Source organism: Aspergillus affinis (assembly GCF_023601865.1).
Source record: "Aspergillus affinis strain CMG 70 chromosome Unknown NODE_61_length_193485_cov_92_287067, whole genome shotgun sequence".
NCBI classification, from domain to species: domain Eukaryota; kingdom Fungi; phylum Ascomycota; class Eurotiomycetes; order Eurotiales; family Aspergillaceae; genus Aspergillus; species Aspergillus affinis.
This window is the reverse complement of record NW_026515842.1, coordinates 7387-29776: the sequence shown is the minus strand read 5'-3', so window position 1 is coordinate 29776 and position 22390 is coordinate 7387. Positions and strand designations below refer to the sequence as shown.

Genomic DNA, 22390 nt, shown 5'->3' with positions numbered 1-22390 from the left:
GGAACGCTGGTGGGTAGCTTTGACCCTCTCATGGGTTAAGTTGGGGTTAACAGAAACGGAGCTTCTTGTCACAATAACGCTTTATTTGAAGATCTATATAATGAGGTGCTGAGCCCACGTATCTTAATACTCATAGCTTCAGAAAGACAGCTAAATACAAAATGGACAGAGTCTCAAACTACAATGTGACACAACCTCCAGGCTCTCTTTAATAGGCTCTTGCTAACGTACTGTAGGCCCCCGAGTTGCCAGCCCCAGGGCCAGCAGTGGGCCAACGCTCGGAAAACGAGGTTCTGAGGGAGCAAGTTGGCTCTTACCGGGCGGAATCCGAGAGTCTTCGATATCACATTGAGATGCTCCAAACCCAGCTTGCCACGATTCGGGAAGAGAACTCAAGACTCCGTCACGTATTCAGTTTGGAATGCAACAAGCATTGTGCGGCTACCAGGGAGCTCTCAAAGGTTCAAGAGCAGTTCGAACGACTCCAAATGATGTTGTCGTCCAAGGGAACGGAGGCTGATAGTATTGTACCCCTCTTCCTGCATCTGGAAGCCAGGGAAACATCTCTGCAGCAGGTCGAGCTGGAACTGGGCCAGAAAATAAGCGCCCTGAGAGCAACCTGCCTGAATGTAGAGGAGCGGCACCTCGGCCGATGGCAGGTTCCAGTTAGGTCTGCCAATCACGCGCAACGTCAACAGCAGGTGCAGGTGTACCGCATCCCTGTTGGCTGCCGTTCCAGTGTGGCGGAGCAGGTGGACAAAGAACAACAGTAGCTGCTTTCCTGAACCTGTTTTGCACTGGCTATACGCATCTGAACAAACCACATTCCTAGCCCGGATATCCTAGTCCGGCTTCAATTATATGCTTCACTAAAGCTAAATAAATCTGACTCTCTTCTTGTGCTGACGGTGTAACTGTATTAATGCGCTCTTGCGATTGACCCGCACATCACACGACTTGCATGGTGCGCGGGTAGGCAGATTTCGCAAATTAGCGGTGTGACCGACCGTGTCTAATCCCTGCCGATCCAGAAACCAACGAAGGGTAGACGGGAAGCCCCCTAGCCTTTGTGTGTGGAAACGGGTAAGTTGCAGCGATAGTGAGATTGGGCTATCTAGCTCCTTAACAGTGAAGCGAATAGGAACACAGTACCTTTCACAGCTCTGGCAAATAGCATCTTCATAGGGCGAGATACTCAGTTGATCCCCACCCATGATATATGTAGAGGCATCTGGATGGAGTTTTCGGAGGGTTTTGACCAATATTTCACCGGGTAGACGGCACCGTATGGCCCCATTGCAGTGGTAGTGCCCATCCTCCCAGCGGGGTGCCAGGGACAGTTCCAGGAATAGACTAGCGAGAAGGAGTGATGTTAAGGCCGAAGGTGTTTTCACCCTAGCTTCCTGATCCGCCAGAGTAACCATCCACTGCACCTTCTCGGCAGCATTCAACAAGGGTTCTTTATCTGGAAACTCCACATTTAGACGATGGTACTTCTGCCTTGATGCCTCGTCGACCTGTCCAAGTAGCCCTCGCCATGCCTGCTCAGCATCCATAGATGCCATGAATGAGTCGTAAAGGCGGAAAGCAAATCCACTTGCCCACCGTTGACGGCGATCGCGGCGGCGGGTCGTGGAAGGGCGTCGATCAAGGGCGGCTGATCCCGTACCAAGTGATATCAGTGCACCAGGCTCGGGTCTGGAAGGCCATAGAGACTGTATCTCTGATCGACAGATTAGGGCTGGGTTATTACATTTCAAGCCGCCATCTTCACATCTACCGATGCCTCGTATCTCGATCGGGGGGAAGAAACTACTCGCCATTAGCTTGCCTCTATAAAGGGGGAGAAGGCAAATAACGAACATCGGGGCTGCTGTAGTTGCACGAGCACTTCAATTGCGAATTAGACATATCTAGCCATAGGAATAGGGTAGTGACTCTAAACTCACCATTGCCACACTTTGGGTTCATCAGTCTTGTTTACCGCTTGATGGACATGGTAATATGCTCGGTCTAATACCTCAGCCATCCTACCTGGGGCGATAGGCGATGCGAACTTGCTTACCGGAACTTTCAGGCGCATCGGCATCCCGCCGGTAATTGGGAAGAAGCACTGGGTGCTCGGCTGAAGCGGTAACAGCAACCTTAGTCCCAGAAATTGGCTGGGTACCGAACATCTCCTGAGAAGGGCCAAATTGCTGCTGAAGCAGCTCATCCCATGCATTTGCGCTGTACCAACCGTCGGTCCACCAGCAGCGGATGGCCCGGCCGACCTTTGCCCAAATAGATCTGGGGGCCGGATTCTGGTGAAGAAACTGCCACATTAGATCCGAGAGTGCTTTCACACATTCATTCACAGATTGGCGTTGGTGGAAGAGCTTTAAAACAGCGAAGCCGCCTTGTATTGTGTCAGTCTTCCTGTCAGCGCTATGCGAGCCAATACGTACCGGAACTGGTGCCAAAGGCAATATCAAATAACTCTTGTATTGGGCATTCCTGCCCAAGCTGGTACTGCATGTACTTCAGGAACTGAAGCGGAATAAACCCGCGGACACCTCCACCATCCACAGTAACAGCACGCACGCATGCGGTTGGGGGCAGGATCCGAACAAGGTTATTGCAGTCGCTTCTACAAAGTACGCAGTGACTAAGCAGATACTTGTATTCCGTACCCTCAAGCGGTTTACTATATGCAACCACGCATATATCACAGTATGCATGACCGCAGTTCAAGGTGTGCTGCGGTGGCCTTGTTAGACAGATTAGACACGTCTGATTAGTGAACATGTGACTCAGGAAACCCTTCCATCGGTCAAGTGTTGATTGATGAATGCGTCGTGATGGCCCTTGTCCAAACAGGATCCGATGATAAAGCTGTGCAAAATGATACACAATCCGCTGGTAGTCTGCGGACGGCCGCCCTATCGCGATTAGCGCGTCCTGACATGTCTTACTATATAAGGAGTCAAAGACCGCCACAGGGCTAAAGCCTCAAGGATTGTCAGTTGTTATTCCTTAATTAGCAGGAGTATACATACAATGCTCGCCCGGAAGGTAGGCATCGACCAGGATCGTGGATGCGACAAATCTGGCACGGTCATTCCATGGGCGCCGCTCTGTTAGCTCCAGAAAGGTCTGTAGATGGAGACTGTGAGAACGCGTCTGAAAAGTATCGCGGGCGCTTCGAACAAAATCAAAAGATTCCTCTGTCGTCCGGCAGATATGTAATAGTGCGCGATAGAAGAACCGCTCAAGATGAATTCCTGAAAACAGATACCCCTCTTCTTTGCGGTGTCGGCGGCTCAGGTCAAGCGCTATCATTATCTCGTCCTTGACAGGCCGATACCGGCCAATATCCGATCCACCCTGCCGCAAGAACAGCATACTAGGTGTACCGAAGGCATTTGATACCTCAGCACTCTGTTCAAGAAGGGAATGAAAATCCTTTTGGTCCAGGAGGTCTTGTGTAACGCTCCCACTACTTTCTGAAACGACAACCAGGCGTGGTCGATGTTCAAGGCTAGATGCCTGGCAGCCTAGTGTTGCCCATGTCGCGAGCGCTGTGCGGACCGCATCCAGACCACCAACATCATCTGCAAATATACAGATAACGTCAACGAACATGAAGACCAATCGAGCCAAAAGAAGGTCTAAGAGACGACGATCATTATATAATGTACATCGGATCGGTATCTCTTCCTGTCCGTTGATACCTGGATCCGCGTCCTGACAAGAGAGATGCGGATTGCAGCTCGCAAAGAGAATCGGCTGTTCTGTAAAGATTCTTTGATTATCTATTTGAAGCCGCAGGTAGGAATTTCCCTTAGAGATCTTGTTCTCTGGAAACATGTATCGAAGGAAAATATCCCTCCGTCTCTGGCCTAGAAAGAGGGTAAGCCCGGGGAATTGTGTCTGTGGTGAGGAAAGTTGCTCCTTGATATGACTTAGACATCTGCCATGGTGCACAAAGGTGCCCGCTGAATTACTGACCGGCCTCAGCCAGTCAAGTTCTGCCATGATAACTATGTGGATAATGCGTGATAACGCTATGGTTCTCAGGAGCGTAGTTTACCTTTATACGTTGTCTCGGGGTACGGGACGCGAAACTCTATGGGTGGTAGACCGTTTTAGAAAGTGTGAGCTCCCCGTGGGGTTCCAATGAGCTTTGCGTCTAGGCTTTTTGGTCCGAAATGTACCCAGAGATTAACTAATTATTCTTCAATGATTATGCTAGAGGACAACCAATTGTAATATTTAATCAATTATATTAACACACAAAGTATTTTCTCGAAACAGTACATCCTATTACCAACACTTAGACTGAACGATGCTGTGCCTCCAATGCCTGCACCGCATTCTCAAGAAGCTTTTTAGTCCCATTATACAGCACACCTTTGGCCTCGTAGGCTCTCTCGGTCGAGTGTAACTTCTTGAGAAGGATGCTTTGTTCTCTCTCCATTTCAGCCACTTTCAGTTGAAGAGACTTCGAGTTCTCAGTAGTCTGTTCCAGCTCACGGCGAAGAACGACAGTCAACTGGTCGACAGAATTGCAGAGGCAGTTAATAGCCTGTGTCGTCAGGTACAGGTCATTCTCGTGCGGCACATTATTAGATAACTCGCGGATGCAATCACACAGATCGCAGATTCGCTGCTGTTTCATGTTAGCATGACACAACCAGTGATAGAATGGAAACTTACACCCGCAGAATCATAAGACGCGTCAGTTTGTGTATCTGTATCCATGGTTGTGGTTTCTTTCTAGCACTAGTGTTTTCCTCGGAGCGGACCGAGCAATTTATCATCTTTCGGACGATTCAGATCGAAGTGGAAGGCCAGCCCTTATGGATGGGCGGAATGCCTGCCTACCTGGGCCTACGCCTAAAATTTCACTAGCGTCGTCTCAATGGGTGTGTAGTACAAACTTGTCATGGGCGAAGACAGGCTGCCTTGAGCGCTACAGGGAAAGACCCACCTGTCAGCGTTTTAAATGTCTGGGGAATATCTGCAACTGCATTGCTTCTGTATCTCTACGGTTCAGGGATATATGGAAGCCACTGGGAAACATGAATTGCCCGAGAACTTCAACTGAATACAGTTCATCTGTATACACTGGAAATGAAAGACAAGCTTCGCCTGATCGCCCTGGCACGCCCAGTTCGTTCGAATACAACCTGACATTACAGGGTGGACGTAGCTCAGCTACAGAGATGCTACCCTCCAATATCCAACAAACGAAAAAAGAGCGTCTTACCGAGTCGAAGGAATACCTGAGGGCGGTCTTCGATGCATCCTCCCTCCGGGCCGAAAATACATGGCTTCATCGGATTAGAAAGTCAGCTATCACCCTCCAGGAAGGAACCGTTGATCCAACGGTGGAGTGCCTTGCTCAAGGTACAGCCCAGATTCATGGAGCACTTACACAGTTCTATATCGCCTTTTTTGCTGTTGAACAAACCCTCCGCCTTCTAAATGAGCCCGCCGTGGCTGACGTTGAAGCCACTTTACGAGAACTTACGTCCGCATTCGAAGCATATCGTGAGGGACTGGAAAAGGTTCGCCGTGCGGGGACTGATTTGGAAAACGGTCAAATGTTATTCTCCAATCAGCTATTTCACACGAACCAGAGCTTTGAACAATTTTTTAAGATTGACGATGATGAGATGTCACAACTACTACTGTGAAAGTATGTGATTTAAATCGGCTTTTACTGCACAATTATAGCTTTTTGCCAATAAACAGTCTTGTGGCGAGCCAGCCCCAGACACAGTGCTGTACCTGCTCAGGGCCACGGCAGCTCTGTAGGAATCTATGCTGGTTGTTGTTAGTAAGTTTACTGGGGGTCTTTCGGATTTCGCACCTGTAGTAATGCCGTGGCCGATTGCCCCCCCTCTAGGGCCTGTAGGAACTCTGCCAGGAGGGGTGTATGAGATGTATCTTGCTCGGCTAATTGTCTCACAATCAATGCCAGAGAGTATAGATCCCCATGATACTGCTCCTTCCCACGGAGGAGGCTATTTCCTATATTTGCTAGAACACGTGTAAGTATTATTGATCACATTCTAGGACATAATACCTACCAAGTTTAACTGTCCCATGTATATCAAAGCTAATATTTTCGGCCCGGACATCTCCGTGGGAGATATTTAGTGTACTGTGAATATACTTTAGAACCAATAGAACACCTTGACATACTGCAGCCGTCTCAGCGCTACTCCAGTATGGACGAAAAGTCAGGATATCCTTTAATGATGCCACAGTGGCTTCGTAGATCATGGTAACACATGATTCCTCAATATACACACGGTACAGATTTACCATATTTCGATGAATGCCCGGCTTGAAGTCGACATGCTTATAGCCTTGTAATTTAATTTGACGAACAAACACAGTAGTGTGTGGGTAGCTCTTCTGAAACGCTAGGTAATAACCTGGCTCCAAAGTTGCTTCATTCTGGTAATGCTCCCAGGGATCAACTCCCTCCACCTTGAAAGTGATATCTTCCACTTTTGCGGTACTCGAGGGGCGGATTGGTGGTCGCTTTGTTACTTTCTTCGAAGAGCCTCGAATGTCTGGATTTGGGGGTTGATTTGCCGTTTCCATGACTAGTCATTCCTGGAACGATGTTTGATAAGAACTGAAGTTGTATTATCCAGGTATATATAGAGGATGCACCTCCATTAAATAATTTACGTAGGATGTCCCATGTACCTCAGGACAAGTGAAGTACCCAACATTATAACTGATTCCCCTTCTGAAAGCGGCTTTTGCCACAGAAAGCAGTTTTCATACGTGTCAGTCTTAATAACGGCCAATCTTCTGGCATACTAAGTGAAATTCTAATAATGCACTGCAGTGTTTCAATGACATTATATATAAATCAAATATTATAGAACGATTCTCCGTTTTGGTTTATAGAATGGGTGTAATGATAGATTGGGTGGTCTATACTAGTGTACTTAGTATAGACATAAGTAAAATAAAGGCGATCACTGCTAGGATGGTATTTGGGCGCAGTATTAATCCTGTGCGCCGTACAAAGTTGTACAGAGTTGGGGCTTGGCGCTAGACATGCATGCTGATAGCAGGTCGGAAGAATATTTTTCTCGAGATGTAAATGATTGCCGTATCAATACGCATTTGCGGGCTAACCTACCCAGGAGGTTGGCCCAGGGGGTTGACCCAAGGGATTGACCCAAGGGATTGACCCAGGGGGTTGACCCAGGGGGCTGCAGGGATTGACCCAGAGGGTTACAGGGATTGGCCCAGAAAGTTACAGGGATTGGCCCAGAAAGTTACAGGAGTTAACACAGGAGATTGACATAGGACGTGTGTACAGGGGTGTCTACCCATAGGCAGTCTTCCAACCATGAAGAACAGTTATTCCCATAATAAAATGCATTTGAAATATAACTACTCTATTCTCTATATCAAATGTCTTGCGACAAGTTGATCTGATAAGAGGAAACCAGAAACATCATTGATCATCTGACTCTATAATTAATCCGACGGAACATTAATTACGGCTATTTAACCAATAGGAATTCTAGATTGACGGTGCTATATACGGATCGATTGACTCTTTTTGGTGGTGAATTTTATCTCGGAAATTAACCTAAATCTTGGTCAGGATAATAGATCTTTATTCTATAAATATCGATATAGGCTATATTATGAGTGAGATATATTGATGGGCTTCCCTGGAGTGGTACTTCGATTTTGGATAAATCAGAATCGGTATTTACTCTCCAGCACCAAGTTACAGCACCATAATGGACAGCACAGAGCTCTCAGACCAAAAACTCCTACAGATCAAGAACAATGCGTTCTTAGGCTACGCACGCGTCCGTCTTGATAGCTTATATTTTCTCACCAAAGATAGTCGTGTCTTTGACGAGCGAAATGTCTCACGACTTCTAAAGATATACAGTGATGTTGGCTGTAAAAGACTGGTTTTTGAAAATTTTATCCCAACTTTGATATCCACAAGCAAATTTGACAACATACTTCAAGCCAGTGATGTGTCTCGGCCACTGTCTCCGATCCACCCTCCATTTCTACAAATACCAGATAACTCTCCCCTACACGCACTGTCAGGAAGGCACCGATGGGAGGCTGCTAAAAGGTTCTATGCCGATCCACAGGATCGCTGGTGGATAATTACTCTTTTGAACGAAGATGGTAATAGCTCCATTTCCTAATGATATAAAGACACTGATCAAAAGTCTGGATAGTTATACCGCCAGCTGCCATAACAGCAATGGCCGAAGAGTTTGATAACACAATGCCTTACCTAGATGGTGAGCTATACGGGAAGATTCGAGCGTACCATCTCGCTCATCAATTGACACAATCCGCTAAGTGGAAGAGCCGCATAGTCTCCAGCTCTAAAAGAAGGGATTACGACCGTCTGCATGATAATAAGGCATATAAACCACTTTGTGAAGCTCTTGATTTGATGCTCCAATTTCCTGCTGTACTTGCTGGATTCAATTTAGGAAGTCTTCGCCGATTCTTCAGGATGAAGTGTGCAGAGGAGCTAGCAGCATCTGTACGATATATCTATATAATATGGACGGAGATTATGTGTGGACTCCCAGGTCATCTCCTTGATATGACTTCGGTCAATTATCTTCAAGGCCGCACTCCTCGATGGTCGCCTGCTGACAGAAGCTACATTGATGCCCTTTTCGAAAATAGGGCACTGTTTGCAGATGTACAAGATCCTGTTCATCGTAACCTGCTAAGAGAGCGACTATTCGCTTTCAATGGCATCATCCCGTCTATTACTACGTTTCTAGAAAACACCAAATACCTCGAGCCCGCAGCTATATTACTCAGGGCTCTCGTTCCTAGCAAGTTCACGGGAACACTGCGTCAGCAGATGATGCAACATTTTAGCCAAAATACGGTCTCAAACGTGGAGTTCTGGCCAGAGTACCAGCGCCTCTGGCTTGTAGCTCTTCGTGTATTCCCTTATTTGACCACTTTCAAGCCCTTACAGGACAAAAGGAGTTTTAAAGCGGAATATACTGGGAATTACTGGGGCTTTCTCGCACGGTCCGCAATAAATCACGGCTTTGACTCTACAAAGATTAGACAGACTGACAAGAACTATCCAACATCAGACAGACTACCTGAGATCGTCAGAGACCCAAGATTATCTACCAGCGTGGAGGAGAGATGGAAGTTAGGGAGGAGGTGTGGTATGCCAACAGAGAGTATGTTTGATAACATCAGTCCATATATGTGTTTAGAAAACATACAATGTACACTGCTACCGGACCCTGGTGTGGCAGCGATCAGCGTCTTTGCTGTAGCACGTGAAGCCTTCTTGTCATTCTTTCATGGAGATGGGGGGCATACTCTCGATTCCCTCTCCCAAGCACCGCCAATCCCGGGGGCTCCAGAAAATGTCTCAGCAGATGGATCTAGTGTTGACACGATAATGCATCCAGACGACGACGTGGATATGTCGCAAGATATTTCGACGCCCACAAATCGACAACCTGCAACAAATCAATTGACTAGGCCGCTAGCCCTTCCCCCAGTGCCACCCAATCCACCCATTGGCCAACCACAGACCTCTGGAGAGGTGACCCCTTTCCCCGGGAGTCCTGGATTGCATACTACTGGAATATATAATGCATCATCGGACCATAGTCCATTTCCTGCAGCGGATGCACTCAACATGCAACCAGCCCTGATCGCGCGACCACATGATATATCTGCTGGCTGGAATCCACAGTCTGGAACACCGCTGACTACTCTTTCCCAATCTCTCGTACATTCGAGCTCAAGAACACCTAACCCGCACTTGTGGGCGGCTTCTGTGCCCAGGGAAAAGGTGGACCTTCGACCCAAAGACATTAAAGACCATCTTAAGAACAGAGAGGAAAGATTTGCCATTTATGCATATGACAGGTCTATTTTGCACTTTTTTGACAGGCAGCAATTCTGTCTATTGGAGAACTTTCTTCATGGAAAGGAGCGTTGGTGGTTCGCGGCTTATGAAGGGGACAGTCTCATTACAATCGACCACAAATCACTGCAGTCCTATTTGGAACGGAGTAGTTTTGTGATATGTGGGTATGACCCGAGTAACTTCCTTTATGCGCAGAGAAATGAGCCTGGGCCAGGTGAGTTATAAGTAGCGTGCAAAATATAAACCATATGGAGCGGGCCTATGCCCATCAAGAGTATAGATGAAAGATTGCAGGCCTACGCTTACTGGGCCTACGCTCATTAGGCCTACGCTCATTAGGCCTACGCTCACTGGGCCTACGCTCATTAGGCCTACGCTCACTGGGCCTACGCTCACTGGGCCTACGCATACCTGGGCCTACGCATACCTGGGCCTACGCTATAGATGAAAGATTGCAGGCCTACGCTTACTGGGCCTACGCTCATTAGGCCTACGCTCACTGGGCCTACGCTCATTAGGCCTACGCTCACTGGGCCTACGCATACCTGGGCCTACGCTATAGATGAAAGACTGCCAGCCTACGCTTACCTAGGCACGTTATGGATTAAAGACTGCCAGCCTACTGGGCTTACGCTATAGGTGAAAGGCCGCATGTCTATGCTCATCAGGTTTACATTCCATCCTAACAGCGGATAGCCTACGCTACGCATATAATTGCCCTGGCCCATGCCCTACTCAAAGCCTGATAACATTTGTTATAACCTGTTAAGCTAGCTTATTGAGTGTCAGATATGACGGTAGTATTATCTGGAAGCCCTGTGTTATTTGTTTCCAACGGTAGACCGGGACAATCAACAAAATCACGTGGTCCAACCCTCTTCATATTTGGGAAAAGTGATCTCTGAAAAATGTTAGCATAGTAACTGAGTAGAGGTTGCGTGCTTGACAGACCATCTGACTTGGGGAAGGTGGCCAGCTTTTTGAGGAACTGCTATTGTATGTAATCGCGTACCCGTTTTCGCACTGGATTGCAAGAAATATTCTAGGCTTTTTGGCTTTGGACTTCGTAATAAAATCGTTTGCAGCTTTCAACAGGCGGAATTTCTTTCCCTCGAATAATGTCCCAGGCTTGTGAGGCATGCACTGTAAAGGAGTGTAAATCTCGTACGCCTGAAACTTTGAGTGTTGGGATGGCGGCCATTCAACCTCACAATTCTTGTAGGTCAGTACATTGCCCTCAGGGCCCTGGATGACCAAGTAAACTTTGCAGTAGAAGAGCTTGCCAATCTCGTCGCTTTGGCTAATCAGTCGAGAAGACATTCTTTTAAACTGCGACCGTTCGTTCTTCCGGCGTCTTCGTTCTTGTAAATCTGCCTCCATTTTTATGGGACAACCAGTCAGATGGTGCAAGCCTAGACTACCGGTGGCTCTTTGGGAATATATAGTTCCCCTCCCTGTTAGCTCTCTCTCAATTACAAAATAACCCTTCGGATAAAATGAACCCCCTGATTATCTATACACTCTGCTTAGGTTGCCCTATAGGCCTCCTCTTCCTACGGTCTTGCGTGCGTTTCATCCGTCCACGGCTCCCCCCTCGGTTTATAGCTGCTGTTCTCCAGCGTTGGTATCTGTTGTCGCTACCACGAGGCATCTGGTGTATACAGCAGCGGCTTTACAGTGAGCTAATATTGCAGCTACCTTACTGGGCTGGTACGATACTATGTAATACACTTGGCGTAAAAGGACTGGATGATGCCGGCACACGTGCGGCATCACTAGCCGTCCTTCACTTCACAGTCCTGTTTGCGGGTTCGCGGCTGCATCTGGTCTCTGATATCTTAGGTGTCTATCTCAATACATTCGTTTACATGCATCGAACTGCCGGCTGGATGGCTATTGTACAAGTAGCAATCCATGTCATAATCAAAAGTCAGACCACAGAAGTCCGGTGGTCTATGTCAGGCCATCGAGATGGTATTATGGTAATACAGTTTCTCTTTCTTGCAGGTATAATACTGATTAATATAGGGTGCCTCGGCTCTTGCTGCTCTTATTCTGGCCTCTGTCAAGCCTTTACGGCAATATGCCTATGGAATATTCACCAAGCTTCACTATAGCCTCGCTATTCTATGCCTTATATTCACCTGGACCCATGTGTTCCGTCTAGTACATAGCCCTTCACTCTGGACCCCTAACTTTAGTATTTGCTGCCTAGAGGCGGCCAGCCTACTGTTCGTCATAACTACCCTTGGCCAATTTGGGAGGATAGCCTACCGTAACTTTCGATTCGGTGAACCTTTTCCTGTTGCGACAGTTCATAAATATATGCACTCACAGGAAAATGGCGAAAGGACGCTGTGCTTATTCAAATTATGTGTACGCTTACCACGGGGCTGGAATCTTCATGCTGGTCAGACAGTATACATTCATCTCGAAACGATGAGACTCGGGTCCTTCATACAGGCCCATCCATTCTCTGTTGCGTGGTGGAATGCGCCGGAGCTCTCATGCCGTGCCCACAGAGCCCCGGATTCTGAGTTGCTTAATGATTTAAATACCCTCTATAAGGGTGCAAACTTGCCTTCGTCCAACGACGAGAATGATGGACCATTTGTTATCTGGCTAATTGTACAGGCCCAATGGGGACTTACAAAACAACTCGCTAGTTATGGATCTTACACTAATTTAAGAGCAATTATCGACGGGCCATATGGATGTCCTCCAAGACTAGAAAGGTTTGGTCATGTAGTGATGTTCACACAAGGCATTGGTATTGCTGCGCAGATGCCCTACATCAGGGAATCATTCTATGGCTCTCTCGGAGGCAGATTTCCTATCCGTCGACTTTCACTTATCTGGGAGACCAATGAAGGTACGTTTCAACCTATAGCTCCTAGCTACCTTTATTGACCGGCTATATGCTAGAGGAGCTTTCTATGGTGAAGCAGTGGATAGAGCACATGCTGAGGGAAGACCATGATAACCATAGCAAGACAATGGTAAAGATCACATGATGTCACATGTAATCAATTATAACACCTGATTAGATGCTAGATTTTCAGCTCTATGTTGTCAACGGCGATATGAATCTACGATACGGTAGACGCGTGAGAAGGTTTGCTAGTACTATTCATATAGAATCTGTGCTGATCGAAGAGCTCCAAGGCCGTCGTGGAAAGATGCTGATAACGGGTAAGTCTACGACTCCACCATTGTCGAATTTAATTTAACGATACGTTGTACTAGCTTCTGCTGGATCTCGGTTCGTGGATTCACTTCGGCGCTGTGTTTTGGACCAGATCAAGCGGGGTCATCTAGAAAAAGAGATCGAGTTTTTATGTCTAGATTTTCAGCCACCGGAGGCGCCAAGCCAGGTGCGGGGATAGGTGTTGGTACTCCGTCGGCTGTTTATAAATACCCTGTCATTCTATCCTCACCTGGAGTTCACAAGAGACAACATTTTCTAGTGCTGATTCCTTACATTTCCTAATATCTCACTTGATCCTATGGCATCCCCCGAACCCGCAAATATGGAGCTCCCAGAATCTGACTCTGAGTATGAAGCTCTAACCCTTGGCTATACAATGGTGCCTAAATTGCCTCTCCACCCATATCACATGGAACAGCATCAACGGGCAGGTGTCCTTATCTGTGCAATCTTCATGGCGAGACACGAACCTACGGCTGCAGACGAGCTGTGTAAACTTCAACAGAAGCTCTCTACAGTCAACCAGGACATCTACCAGTATAACATTGATCACTGTATCAACATCAAGTTAGGGATCATTGATATCGGCGTATTCCTGCATGCCTGGGAGAAGGGCGCTTCAACGACTCAGCTGGAACATTTCTGTCGACTGCATAATTACCCTGTGGAATGGGCTTGCCTGCCCCCAGCGCCCGGCGCTGAGTACTGCCCGTACAGACCTGACTACTGGTCGAGCAGTGACTGGGTTACACCAGGGTTTATCCTGAAATGTTTGTGGAGCCTGCGAATGGTAAACTCACCGGAAAGCACCATTGAGGATATTGAAGGTGTCCTGATAAGTGTTGGTTCGGACTTCAACCGCAATGTGAACAGATTACACAAAATCCATCAGCACCCCCGCCCATGGGTGAATGTTGGGTTTCTGGAGATGGATACTCTGCTTAGCTTATACCAGGAGCTAGGAACCTACGCGTTCACTGAGCATATTGGACACATTGTGAGATGTCGCGAGAAGCTTCGGAGAGAATGCATGCTGAATGGGTATCCCGAGACCTGGGTCCCTGATTATGGTGCTGATCTGGAAGAGGCGGAGGACTAGTTGGATTATACCTGATACTGATCGGAGGAATTTTTTCTCACTGTCTGATGTATCTTGTTAGGTCAGTAGCAATGTTACTTGATAGTATGGTGTTGATTGAATCATTTTCCTAATTATTGAATGCCCTGTTTAATCCTATACACCATTACGTATATTATCCCGCTACCTATATAGCCCTATCAGATGTTCCAGAAAGCTTAATAGGGTATCCAAATACATTCACTTTCGAGTATCTACAGTACACTACCTACTACCTCTAGCTTGCCCCTCTACCCGTCGCTGCTTTGTTACCTTTCAGCATGTAAGCTGCCCGTCATAGTTACTAATTATTTCGTCTATTCCATCCATGATTAGCTCTCGTCGCCCAGTTCGCATTCTTCCACAGTTACTGCCATATTTACTGACCTAGATCAAGTTGACCTAACTGGTATTTCTCCTCTCCAAGTACATACCCATCCTTGCCTTTATCACATAAACATTCTAGTATTCCATCTCTGTACTTGCAGTTATCACAACTCTTTATACTCTTCGATCCAGCGCTATTATATTACCTTTAGTTTCTCTAACTGCAAGTGGGGGTTCCTTGGGCAAACTAAAAGTTTCCTGACTGCGTTTCACTTACTAGATTCCTTTGTAGATATATCCAGCTGAGTGGCCTACGCACTCTTCAAGTGCCAATTTCGTTCCTACACTGTCCTTGGTAGCCTTTTCGCAGTTTCCATGGAGAACGTAGTCTCCGCCCATCACAACTCTGTTACAGCTAGATAGAAACTTCTGTCCATGAACTCCCGTCCATAGAGTGCATATCACTGTGATCACCTCGTGGATCTTCATCCTAAGAGATTGTGAGTAACTTTCCTTGAACCTTTTCTCTCTGCAAGCACAGGTTCACGTACCTGCCGATATTCAGTCTTGTCTGCTGTTATTTGGTGCTTTTATGCTCAACCTCGGCCCTTATCAGTATGTCTCTGGAAGTAGATTTAAGAGTAGGTTTACCGCCTTATATAGAAGAGACAGCTTTCATTCTTTATGTGTTTGACCTACTCGTCCCTAAGTCTAAAGAGTACAATGGATCAGTGATAGCCTGTCTTGGTATAGATAATAAAGTGTAGGTGGTAACATCAATTCCGGAACTACTGTTACAGTTCCATATCTTATAAGATAGTATTACAGACTAAAAATAATAATCTGCTTGATTACAGGTTTCCCCTTGTAATTTGAATCGGGTTATAGACCGCAGACGAGGGCTGCGAACAGGAGAGGTGTCGCAGAGAGAACAGAGATGCTTGAGTGGTGTAGCTTGTGGATACCCTTCGCTGATCCACAATCCATGTAATCCTGCCGGCGTTTTCGATAGACTGTTAGTGAAGTGACCTGCCCCCTTTGTACGTTGCCAAATATGCACTTTTCTATTCTATAAATAGTCAGGTTGAGTCAATGTCCATTCTACTGCACAACGCACCCACTGTTATTATATAATCTTGTGTACCAAGCTTAAGCAGTTTCTAAATTTGATAACCTGACTACACGTCAAAAATGGGAAAATTCCGTCAGGTTCTTATGCGTGAGGCACTTTCCCTATGATAAATCAAGAATAGGCTAATCATGGAGTCAGCTTGGAAAAAGGAAGCGCGTAAGAAGCACCGCACTAAGAAAGATCCGCCATACATCCTCAAAGTTGCTCGGGGTATTCCGCAGTCACATCTCGACAGAATAATCTTTACACCCAACTGGGAGCTGAGATCGGGCTGGGGACGAGTCACAAATAGGGATGTCTTTTTCAACATACTGAATCGCGACGAGGAGTATAGCTGGTATTATCTAGCCGAAATCAGAGCCAATGAATTTAAGAAAGGTGAAAACGGAAAATACGTACCCCGTTTTGCCGGGTCAGACCCCTTGTATTAGATTATTTTGTGCTAGACAAAGAGAACATTGTCTGGTATCGAGGCTATATGCAAATCACGTGACACCAACTACAGAGAATATATTTCACTAGTTAGTTGACCAAGGCTTGCTTGCTTATATAATACCTCTAGCCATGTAAATTCCAGCTTTGTTTCATTTTGACGCTTCCTGGCCAACTTCTGCTCTATTCACTCAGATGGGGATTTGTTCCAGACTGAATTCTATAATTCACGGGAATCGGCGTACATCAGGCTGCACTAAGGAGGGTTAACACTTATAAAGGCCGGTCGTGTCCCGCGTTGGGGAAGCAGGACCAGGTCCTAGCGTCGTCCACCAGCATGTGCAGAGCACTGCAGTGTCCACACGGCTGCTGCTCCTTGTCTGATGAGTCTCGTGCTGGTAGTTGGTGCTGCCAGGCTCGGGGCTTGTCGCGCCGCTGTGTCGGTCCTTCAAGGTGAGCTGTACTTCAGGCCATGGGCGCCGTGTTGTTTAGGGCCCACATCCAGCTCTTAGGGCAGCCGTCTAAGACCCCCAGCGATGGCAAGACATCTCTTCGCGGTGCTGGGTACTAGTACTCGTTCATCATCTGATGCGTGGGGAAGCCAAGACCTGCCTTAACTCCTACTTTACTATACATATTTTACACCGGGAAGTTGCCAATGGCGCAGTCGTCTTTCGCCCTGCTGTTGTAAACTCATCCATCCATGTTCATACTGTACAGATGCCTGGTGGGTCGGACAAATGAAATGCGTAGAGGTCACAGTCAAGCTCAGGGTATCGCCTCTGGGGCTTGACCCTTCTGCTAACTCCTCAAGAGACGTCACTTTAATGTCAAAGCATGTAGTATAGACCTATGTACAAGAGTGAATCAGTGCCACAGTACCAACATGTCCCCTGACAGATTATGTACTTACTTTATATCCAGTTTCCACCAACTTGGTTGTATTCTACAGCCAGTAGATCGTGTAGATACTTGCGATTTCCAAATCTTTAGAGATCCGAAACGGAGTCGGGCAACCGGAATGGTCAAACGAGGGATACGAGTGCATTACAAGAGCTAACAGCCCATTCCGAGTTTTGCCCGGTGATCTGTTTATTTAGCGCCCGAGGAAAACGTATGTAATGCAGCTGTCCAGTCCAGCCGGCAATAAACAAGATCTCGCAAGTGATGACTAGCACACACCGTCCAAAGGAAGAGGAGAGGGACAAAGAGGCCTCCCAGCAGACCATCAAGTTACTTGCGCAAGGTAGCCTTTCCTCACATGACTTGTAGAGACCCACCATAGAATCCTATATGGAATACTATGGACTTTCCTTTCATACACGTATTGTAATCTATATCACATATTACTGTAACATACACGACGCATTTTACTGAGTCTCTCAGTTTGATGCGGCCCGCTCAATAAATGATCTGCGCTAAGGTCTTGGCGGTAGCCCAGGAAAGAGTTTCTCAATGTGTATCGGTCAAGCCGATTTCGAGAACGACTGTACAGTTAAAGTAAACTTGGCGTTAGGGTCCGAAAACAACTTCAGAGTGTAAGACGACGAAACTGAAAACGAAAAAGTCTAATAGCAGGTTTATGGTCTGAAACACCAACATTGACAGCAGCAACACCTTTAACAGTATGTCACGACCCGGATCATTCACTCCAGTTCCTAGTCTGTGTTTCCTGTCATTTCATTCCCTCAAAACAAGAAACTAATTTTACAGATGTGAATCGGAGTTCATAATACTTTTTAGGACTTGGTGTACTTGGTATTTATGATATAAGATATGATTATTTAGTCTACTTATAATGTACCACTGTAATGCCTTGATCATGTGGTTTGATCACAGATCCATTGGAGCGACAGAGGAGTTGCTGTTGTACCCATAATAATTGAAGTAGACGATATTATATATTTGGGTCTCTACATCCTGTAGGTAATCTGGCTTTGGCATGTTATTCTGTCTGGTAGAAGGCGAGAGTATATCACGGCCATAGTACGTGCATAACTCTACTTCAGGCAAGAACTATTATAGTATAAATATAGCCTATCTGCTACCAAGTGTCGTAAATCACATCTTGAAACCAGAATTCTGACATCCTACATCAGATCAAGAACACCAGTAAACCACCACTATGGATAACGGAAATCATAACAATATCAAGTCTCCTACTCTTCCCCGACCTGAGAGTCAAAGTAGCGAAATGATGCAAAGCGGAAGGGGACCTATGGTCCCACGTCCTTCTCTTGTTAGAGAATCAGCATCGAACTTGATCATAATGGATTCCGATGATGAAGAGGACTCTCTACAGATGTCTCCTACAAAGGAGCGTCCGCAACTTGGTGAAAAAGGAGAAGCGTCAAAGTCCGCCAAGAGTCGTGGAAAACAGGCACTGAGAACTCTTGCTGAAACAGACGACGAAGATCCAGCGTCTTTCTATTATAATGACGCCGGAAAAACTACGGATGCCGCGAAGAATCGTGAAAAAGAGGGCATTACCCCTCGAGAGCCTACAACAACTACTCCAGCAATGAGGAGACAGGCTGTCGATGAGATACTTCAAGGGGAATTGACGGATTACGAACGTATACTAGGTGTTTACAAATTAGCTTCAGAAAAAGATATAAACCGGGCTTTCCGTCAGAAGGTTAAGCTAGTCCATCCCGACCATCACCAAGAAAGCGCAGAGTCCCGACAGAAAGCCAACAAAGCTCTCGAATGTAAATATGAGACTTCTAGTATATAGGTGCTATTGCTAATGGATAAAACAGGCGTTAATTACGCCTATCGTCAACTTAGCTCAAATCCAACTTTACTTGACGATTTACAAACTGGCGAGAGCTTTCACGTGAATGCATTCGAAGGTGATGATAGCGGTGACGAGGCTAATGACTACGAAGGAGGATATGAGGACAAGCCAAAGGATCAAAATAAACAGTCAAAGGAAGAATTAAATATTAAGCACACTCTGGACGCAATCAACAAGATGTTGAGTGAGAGGAAGGGGCGAACTGCACCGCCCAGTATTGTGCGAGCATATGAAAGTGTCACAAAAGACATCGAGGCTATCATAGCGAACCCAGATGATGAAGCGGCAGTCATGAGGGCAGAGAATGTCCAGACACGGATCAAATTTCAGAATGGATCGGAAAAATTCGATCTCAACATTAGCTTGATTCGCCAGTTAGCCAGGAATAAAATCCTGAGGCGTGAGGCGCTGCGTCAGAGCCCGGATAATATGGTAGAAATGACGCAATATGCCTCTGCATTTCTTACCTTTGAATGCGAAAAACAGTGTCACGGCTGGCTACAACACTGGTATCTGGATCAGCCTTCAGAAGCAATTCCTATAGCTTTTGCTGCCTTAGCAAACCCCTACATTGAGATTCTTAAGAGAAACCCCAAAAATAGAGCTGCAAAGAAATCACTGGACAGTCTGAGCTCCATGGCAAAAGAGTGGTTCGAAGAGAACAACCTACCAGATACATGGAACGTGGAAGACCTTCCTCAGTACTATCGAGACCTGGCTGCCGGCAGGTCTGGTGATAGATATTCGGACCAACGTCATTCTGAACTGGAGACATATCTTGTTCAACACAACTGTCCACGATCCTGGGCATTAAGGTCTGGGCAAGATGAGGATAGGACTAGCGATGTGCGAAATCCAGCCCCCGTGTCTAGAGGGAACAACAGGCTCCCGAGGCCAGAGAACAAAGTCCATGGACCGACGTTCAGCGAAAGAGCAAGAGACCCAGACTCTATGGATATCGACAAGCCGGCTCCAAAGACAAGAGATGGGGAAGCCATATGTGGCCATAGGTCATGGCAAATGAGCAAGCAACATGAAGGAAAGGCGTTCCTTTTCGCGGTTCTGCCAGATAAAGATATTCCTATTGGGGAGCTACGATCCGGCACCAAGATAGGTAAAGATGCAATGAAAGGATACCTGGCTTCTGATGCCGTTCAAGAGGTTTGTCAGGTCACAGAAAACGACCAACATCGTTTTCTTGAGTTGGAGGCGGTCTTTGCCCATACATCACAAGGTAATACGAGGGCGCCTGAGATTTGGGTAAATATGCGGTTGGGTGATCGCTCGGAAACAGGAGAAGAGCTTAATGTTGAGAAAAAGATCGCTACAAGATCGAGTTATCGAATAGTACGATCCGGTGTAGACGCGGATTATGATATTGTGCAGTTTTTTGAAAAATACGGACGAAAGCCGCCTGCCCAACTGGTGAACAAGCTACCGTCAAGAAAAAATATGAAAGTAAATGAGCCGAGCCTTAAAGTACATCTGATATCAGACAAGCCGGCATCGGGCGGCGATCCTGAGGCCGACCTTGAAAAGATGATGGCTGAACTTCGGCAACAGAAAAGACCGACCTCTGAACAACGCGCAACACCCTCAGGACCTACTAACGAAAGTACAGATGACATCTCCATTAATTATATCGCAAAGTTAGTACTGAGACAGCAACAGGAGATCAACAATTTAACTTCCTTGTTGCAAAGGAGACTATAGACAACGTCTTGATCCACCGAGTGTTTCAGCATATAGGGGCAGACAAGATATCAGCTTTGCTACGGAGGCACTTTCCAACTGCTATACTATCTATTCCGTTAAGGCTATCGGCCCATGATAAATGTATAGAGAGGTTATTACTGGTCATTCAATTCTTTGTCTTGAAACTATGTAGTCCCAAAGTGTTTTCATGGTAAACATGTGATAATCAATATCTTATAGTTAGTAGTTACAGGCTTTATGTCAATTCAAGTATCCTGCACTACCTCTCGTGTCCTTATAGTCAGTAAGCTCAAGAGGAAATTTGAAGCAATATATAGTCTGATAGTAATCAATATATAAGTTGCTTGTTATATCTACTATCAACGTAAAATTAAGAGTTTACGAACGAAAAATATTTATACGGACCTACATGACCTGAATAATATTGAAAACATATTTATTTGATTACAGATCTAACTCAATCATACGGTTTATTCGTATAACAGTTTGCTTCTTGTCGCTTTAAATACAACTTGACGGTAGCTGCCTCAGACTTTAAACGCGACTTTGTAATAATAATACACTACTTTTCAGCTAGAATACTTGGATTAGAGAATAGACAACGTATCAGGTTCTTTATTAACATACAATCTAGTAGCAGATGACAGTTAGGCGAATAGATATATATCTGTGTTTTGAGATCCGTCAAATGATAAATAATAATTCTCCTTATAGCGCCTAAATAGATGGTTTAAATACTCTATGTTCAAAGGCATCCTTAGTATATAAGGGTAGACATTAGTAGTATTTCTCCTACTTCTACTATACCACACTGATCATTTTCAAGATGGCAGACGCATCCAACATCAACTCCAGTCCCAATAAATTACAATTGTATCACAGATACAAACACCAGCGTGCCACATGCCATCTGATCGAGCTATATCAAGCATATATGGCAGATCCTATGAAGAGCCAGGAGGCCGAAGCAGCAATTGTCCAGCTGGAACGTATCAATTCTCGGATTCAGGATTTAAACAATGAAGCCGGGCTACTAAGTACTCTAGGGGTTGTGGACTATGGTGTATTTCTATACGGCTGGGACCTAAGACAGGATCGGGCTATGTTGAAAGACCAACTTGAAAACTTTTGTACCAGGAAACAATATATGAAAGGGTGGTGCAATATTCCTCCTACGCACGATTATGGATACTTTGCAGAGCCGGAAGAGTCTGTTAATGATGAGTGGGAGATTTTAGTCCCTTGGCTTCGTCTTATCTGGGCAATGTTGAAGAGGCAGTCCGAGTCGGATAGCCCATCAGAATTTCTGGATCATCTCGAAGGCATGTTCCTCGGGTACCTGGGAGGCCCCGGTGAAGACTTATCTGTCAGCCAATGTGACGCATTAACGACTTTAATCTCTTTACGTGAGATGAGTAGATTGCTAAACTCAATCCATGGAAATGGACAGATTACGACACAATGCGACTATGAAAAAGAAAGAGAAACGTTACGGCGTATGTGCGAGTTGCAAGGATTTTCATGTGATTGGATACCTGCGTGTGCTATGATAGAAAGAAAGGTGGATAAGGATGGCTCATAAGTGTGATCAAGAACCTTTCGGATATATTTTTGGTTCTAGCTCTATCCAGACCACATAGGTATCGCGCCATCGCTGGTAGGATCTCGCCCATACTAATCCCCCGAGCCTGTACCGTGGTTATTCTTGACTTGTATAAGCTATTATGCTAGAACAC

At 46.0% G+C, this 22390-nt stretch overlaps 7 protein-coding genes across 7 annotated transcripts; 6 read left to right on the top strand and 1 right to left on the bottom strand.

Moving 5' to 3' along the window:
- Window positions 1-161: 161 nt before the first annotated feature.
- KD926_008963 (uncharacterized protein) lies at window positions 162-773 on the top strand (the record flags this gene model as incomplete). Its single annotated transcript, XM_053101552.1, has 2 exons — window positions 162-185; window positions 237-773. 2 exons carry the CDS (start codon window positions 162-164, stop codon window positions 771-773), a joined length of 561 nt encoding a protein of 186 aa, XP_052954843.1.
- Window positions 774-875: 102 nt separating this feature from the next.
- Window positions 876-4743, bottom strand: KD926_008962 (patatin-like phospholipase family protein; the record flags this gene model as incomplete). Its single annotated transcript, XM_053101551.1, has 8 exons — window positions 876-1890; window positions 1950-2013; window positions 2066-2398; window positions 2448-2921; window positions 3039-4022; window positions 4073-4108; window positions 4393-4651; window positions 4699-4743. The coding sequence occupies 8 exons, from the start codon at window positions 4741-4743 to the stop codon at window positions 876-878; spliced, it is 3210 nt and encodes a 1069-aa protein (XP_052954842.1).
- Window positions 4744-5063: 320 nt separating this feature from the next.
- Window positions 5064-5681, top strand: KD926_008961 (uncharacterized protein; the record flags this gene model as incomplete). The annotated part of the gene is made up of 1 exon (XM_053101550.1): window positions 5064-5681. One exon carries the CDS (start codon window positions 5064-5066, stop codon window positions 5679-5681), a length of 618 nt encoding a protein of 205 aa, XP_052954841.1.
- A 2576-nt stretch (window positions 5682-8257) lies between these two features.
- On the top strand, window positions 8258-10410 carry KD926_008960 (uncharacterized protein; the record flags this gene model as incomplete). The annotated part of the gene is made up of 2 exons (XM_053101549.1): window positions 8258-10136; window positions 10217-10410. The coding sequence occupies 2 exons, from the start codon at window positions 8258-8260 to the stop codon at window positions 10408-10410; spliced, it is 2073 nt and encodes a 690-aa protein (XP_052954840.1).
- Window positions 10411-12361: 1951 nt separating this feature from the next.
- KD926_008959 (NADPH oxidase family protein) lies at window positions 12362-13308 on the top strand (the record flags this gene model as incomplete). The annotated part of the gene is made up of 4 exons (XM_053101548.1): window positions 12362-12794; window positions 12848-12921; window positions 12970-13114; window positions 13169-13308. The coding sequence occupies 4 exons, from the start codon at window positions 12362-12364 to the stop codon at window positions 13306-13308; spliced, it is 792 nt and encodes a 263-aa protein (XP_052954839.1).
- Window positions 13309-13428: 120 nt separating this feature from the next.
- KD926_008958 (uncharacterized protein) lies at window positions 13429-14229 on the top strand (the record flags this gene model as incomplete). The annotated part of the gene is made up of 1 exon (XM_053101547.1): window positions 13429-14229. The coding sequence occupies one exon, from the start codon at window positions 13429-13431 to the stop codon at window positions 14227-14229; it is 801 nt and encodes a 266-aa protein (XP_052954838.1).
- Window positions 14230-18263: 4034 nt separating this feature from the next.
- KD926_008957 (J domain-containing protein) lies at window positions 18264-22127 on the top strand (the record flags this gene model as incomplete). The annotated part of the gene is made up of 4 exons (XM_053101545.1): window positions 18264-18849; window positions 18901-20587; window positions 21537-22020; window positions 22074-22127. The coding sequence occupies 4 exons, from the start codon at window positions 18264-18266 to the stop codon at window positions 22125-22127; spliced, it is 2811 nt and encodes a 936-aa protein (XP_052954837.1).
- Between the last annotated feature and the right edge of the window lie 263 nt (window positions 22128-22390).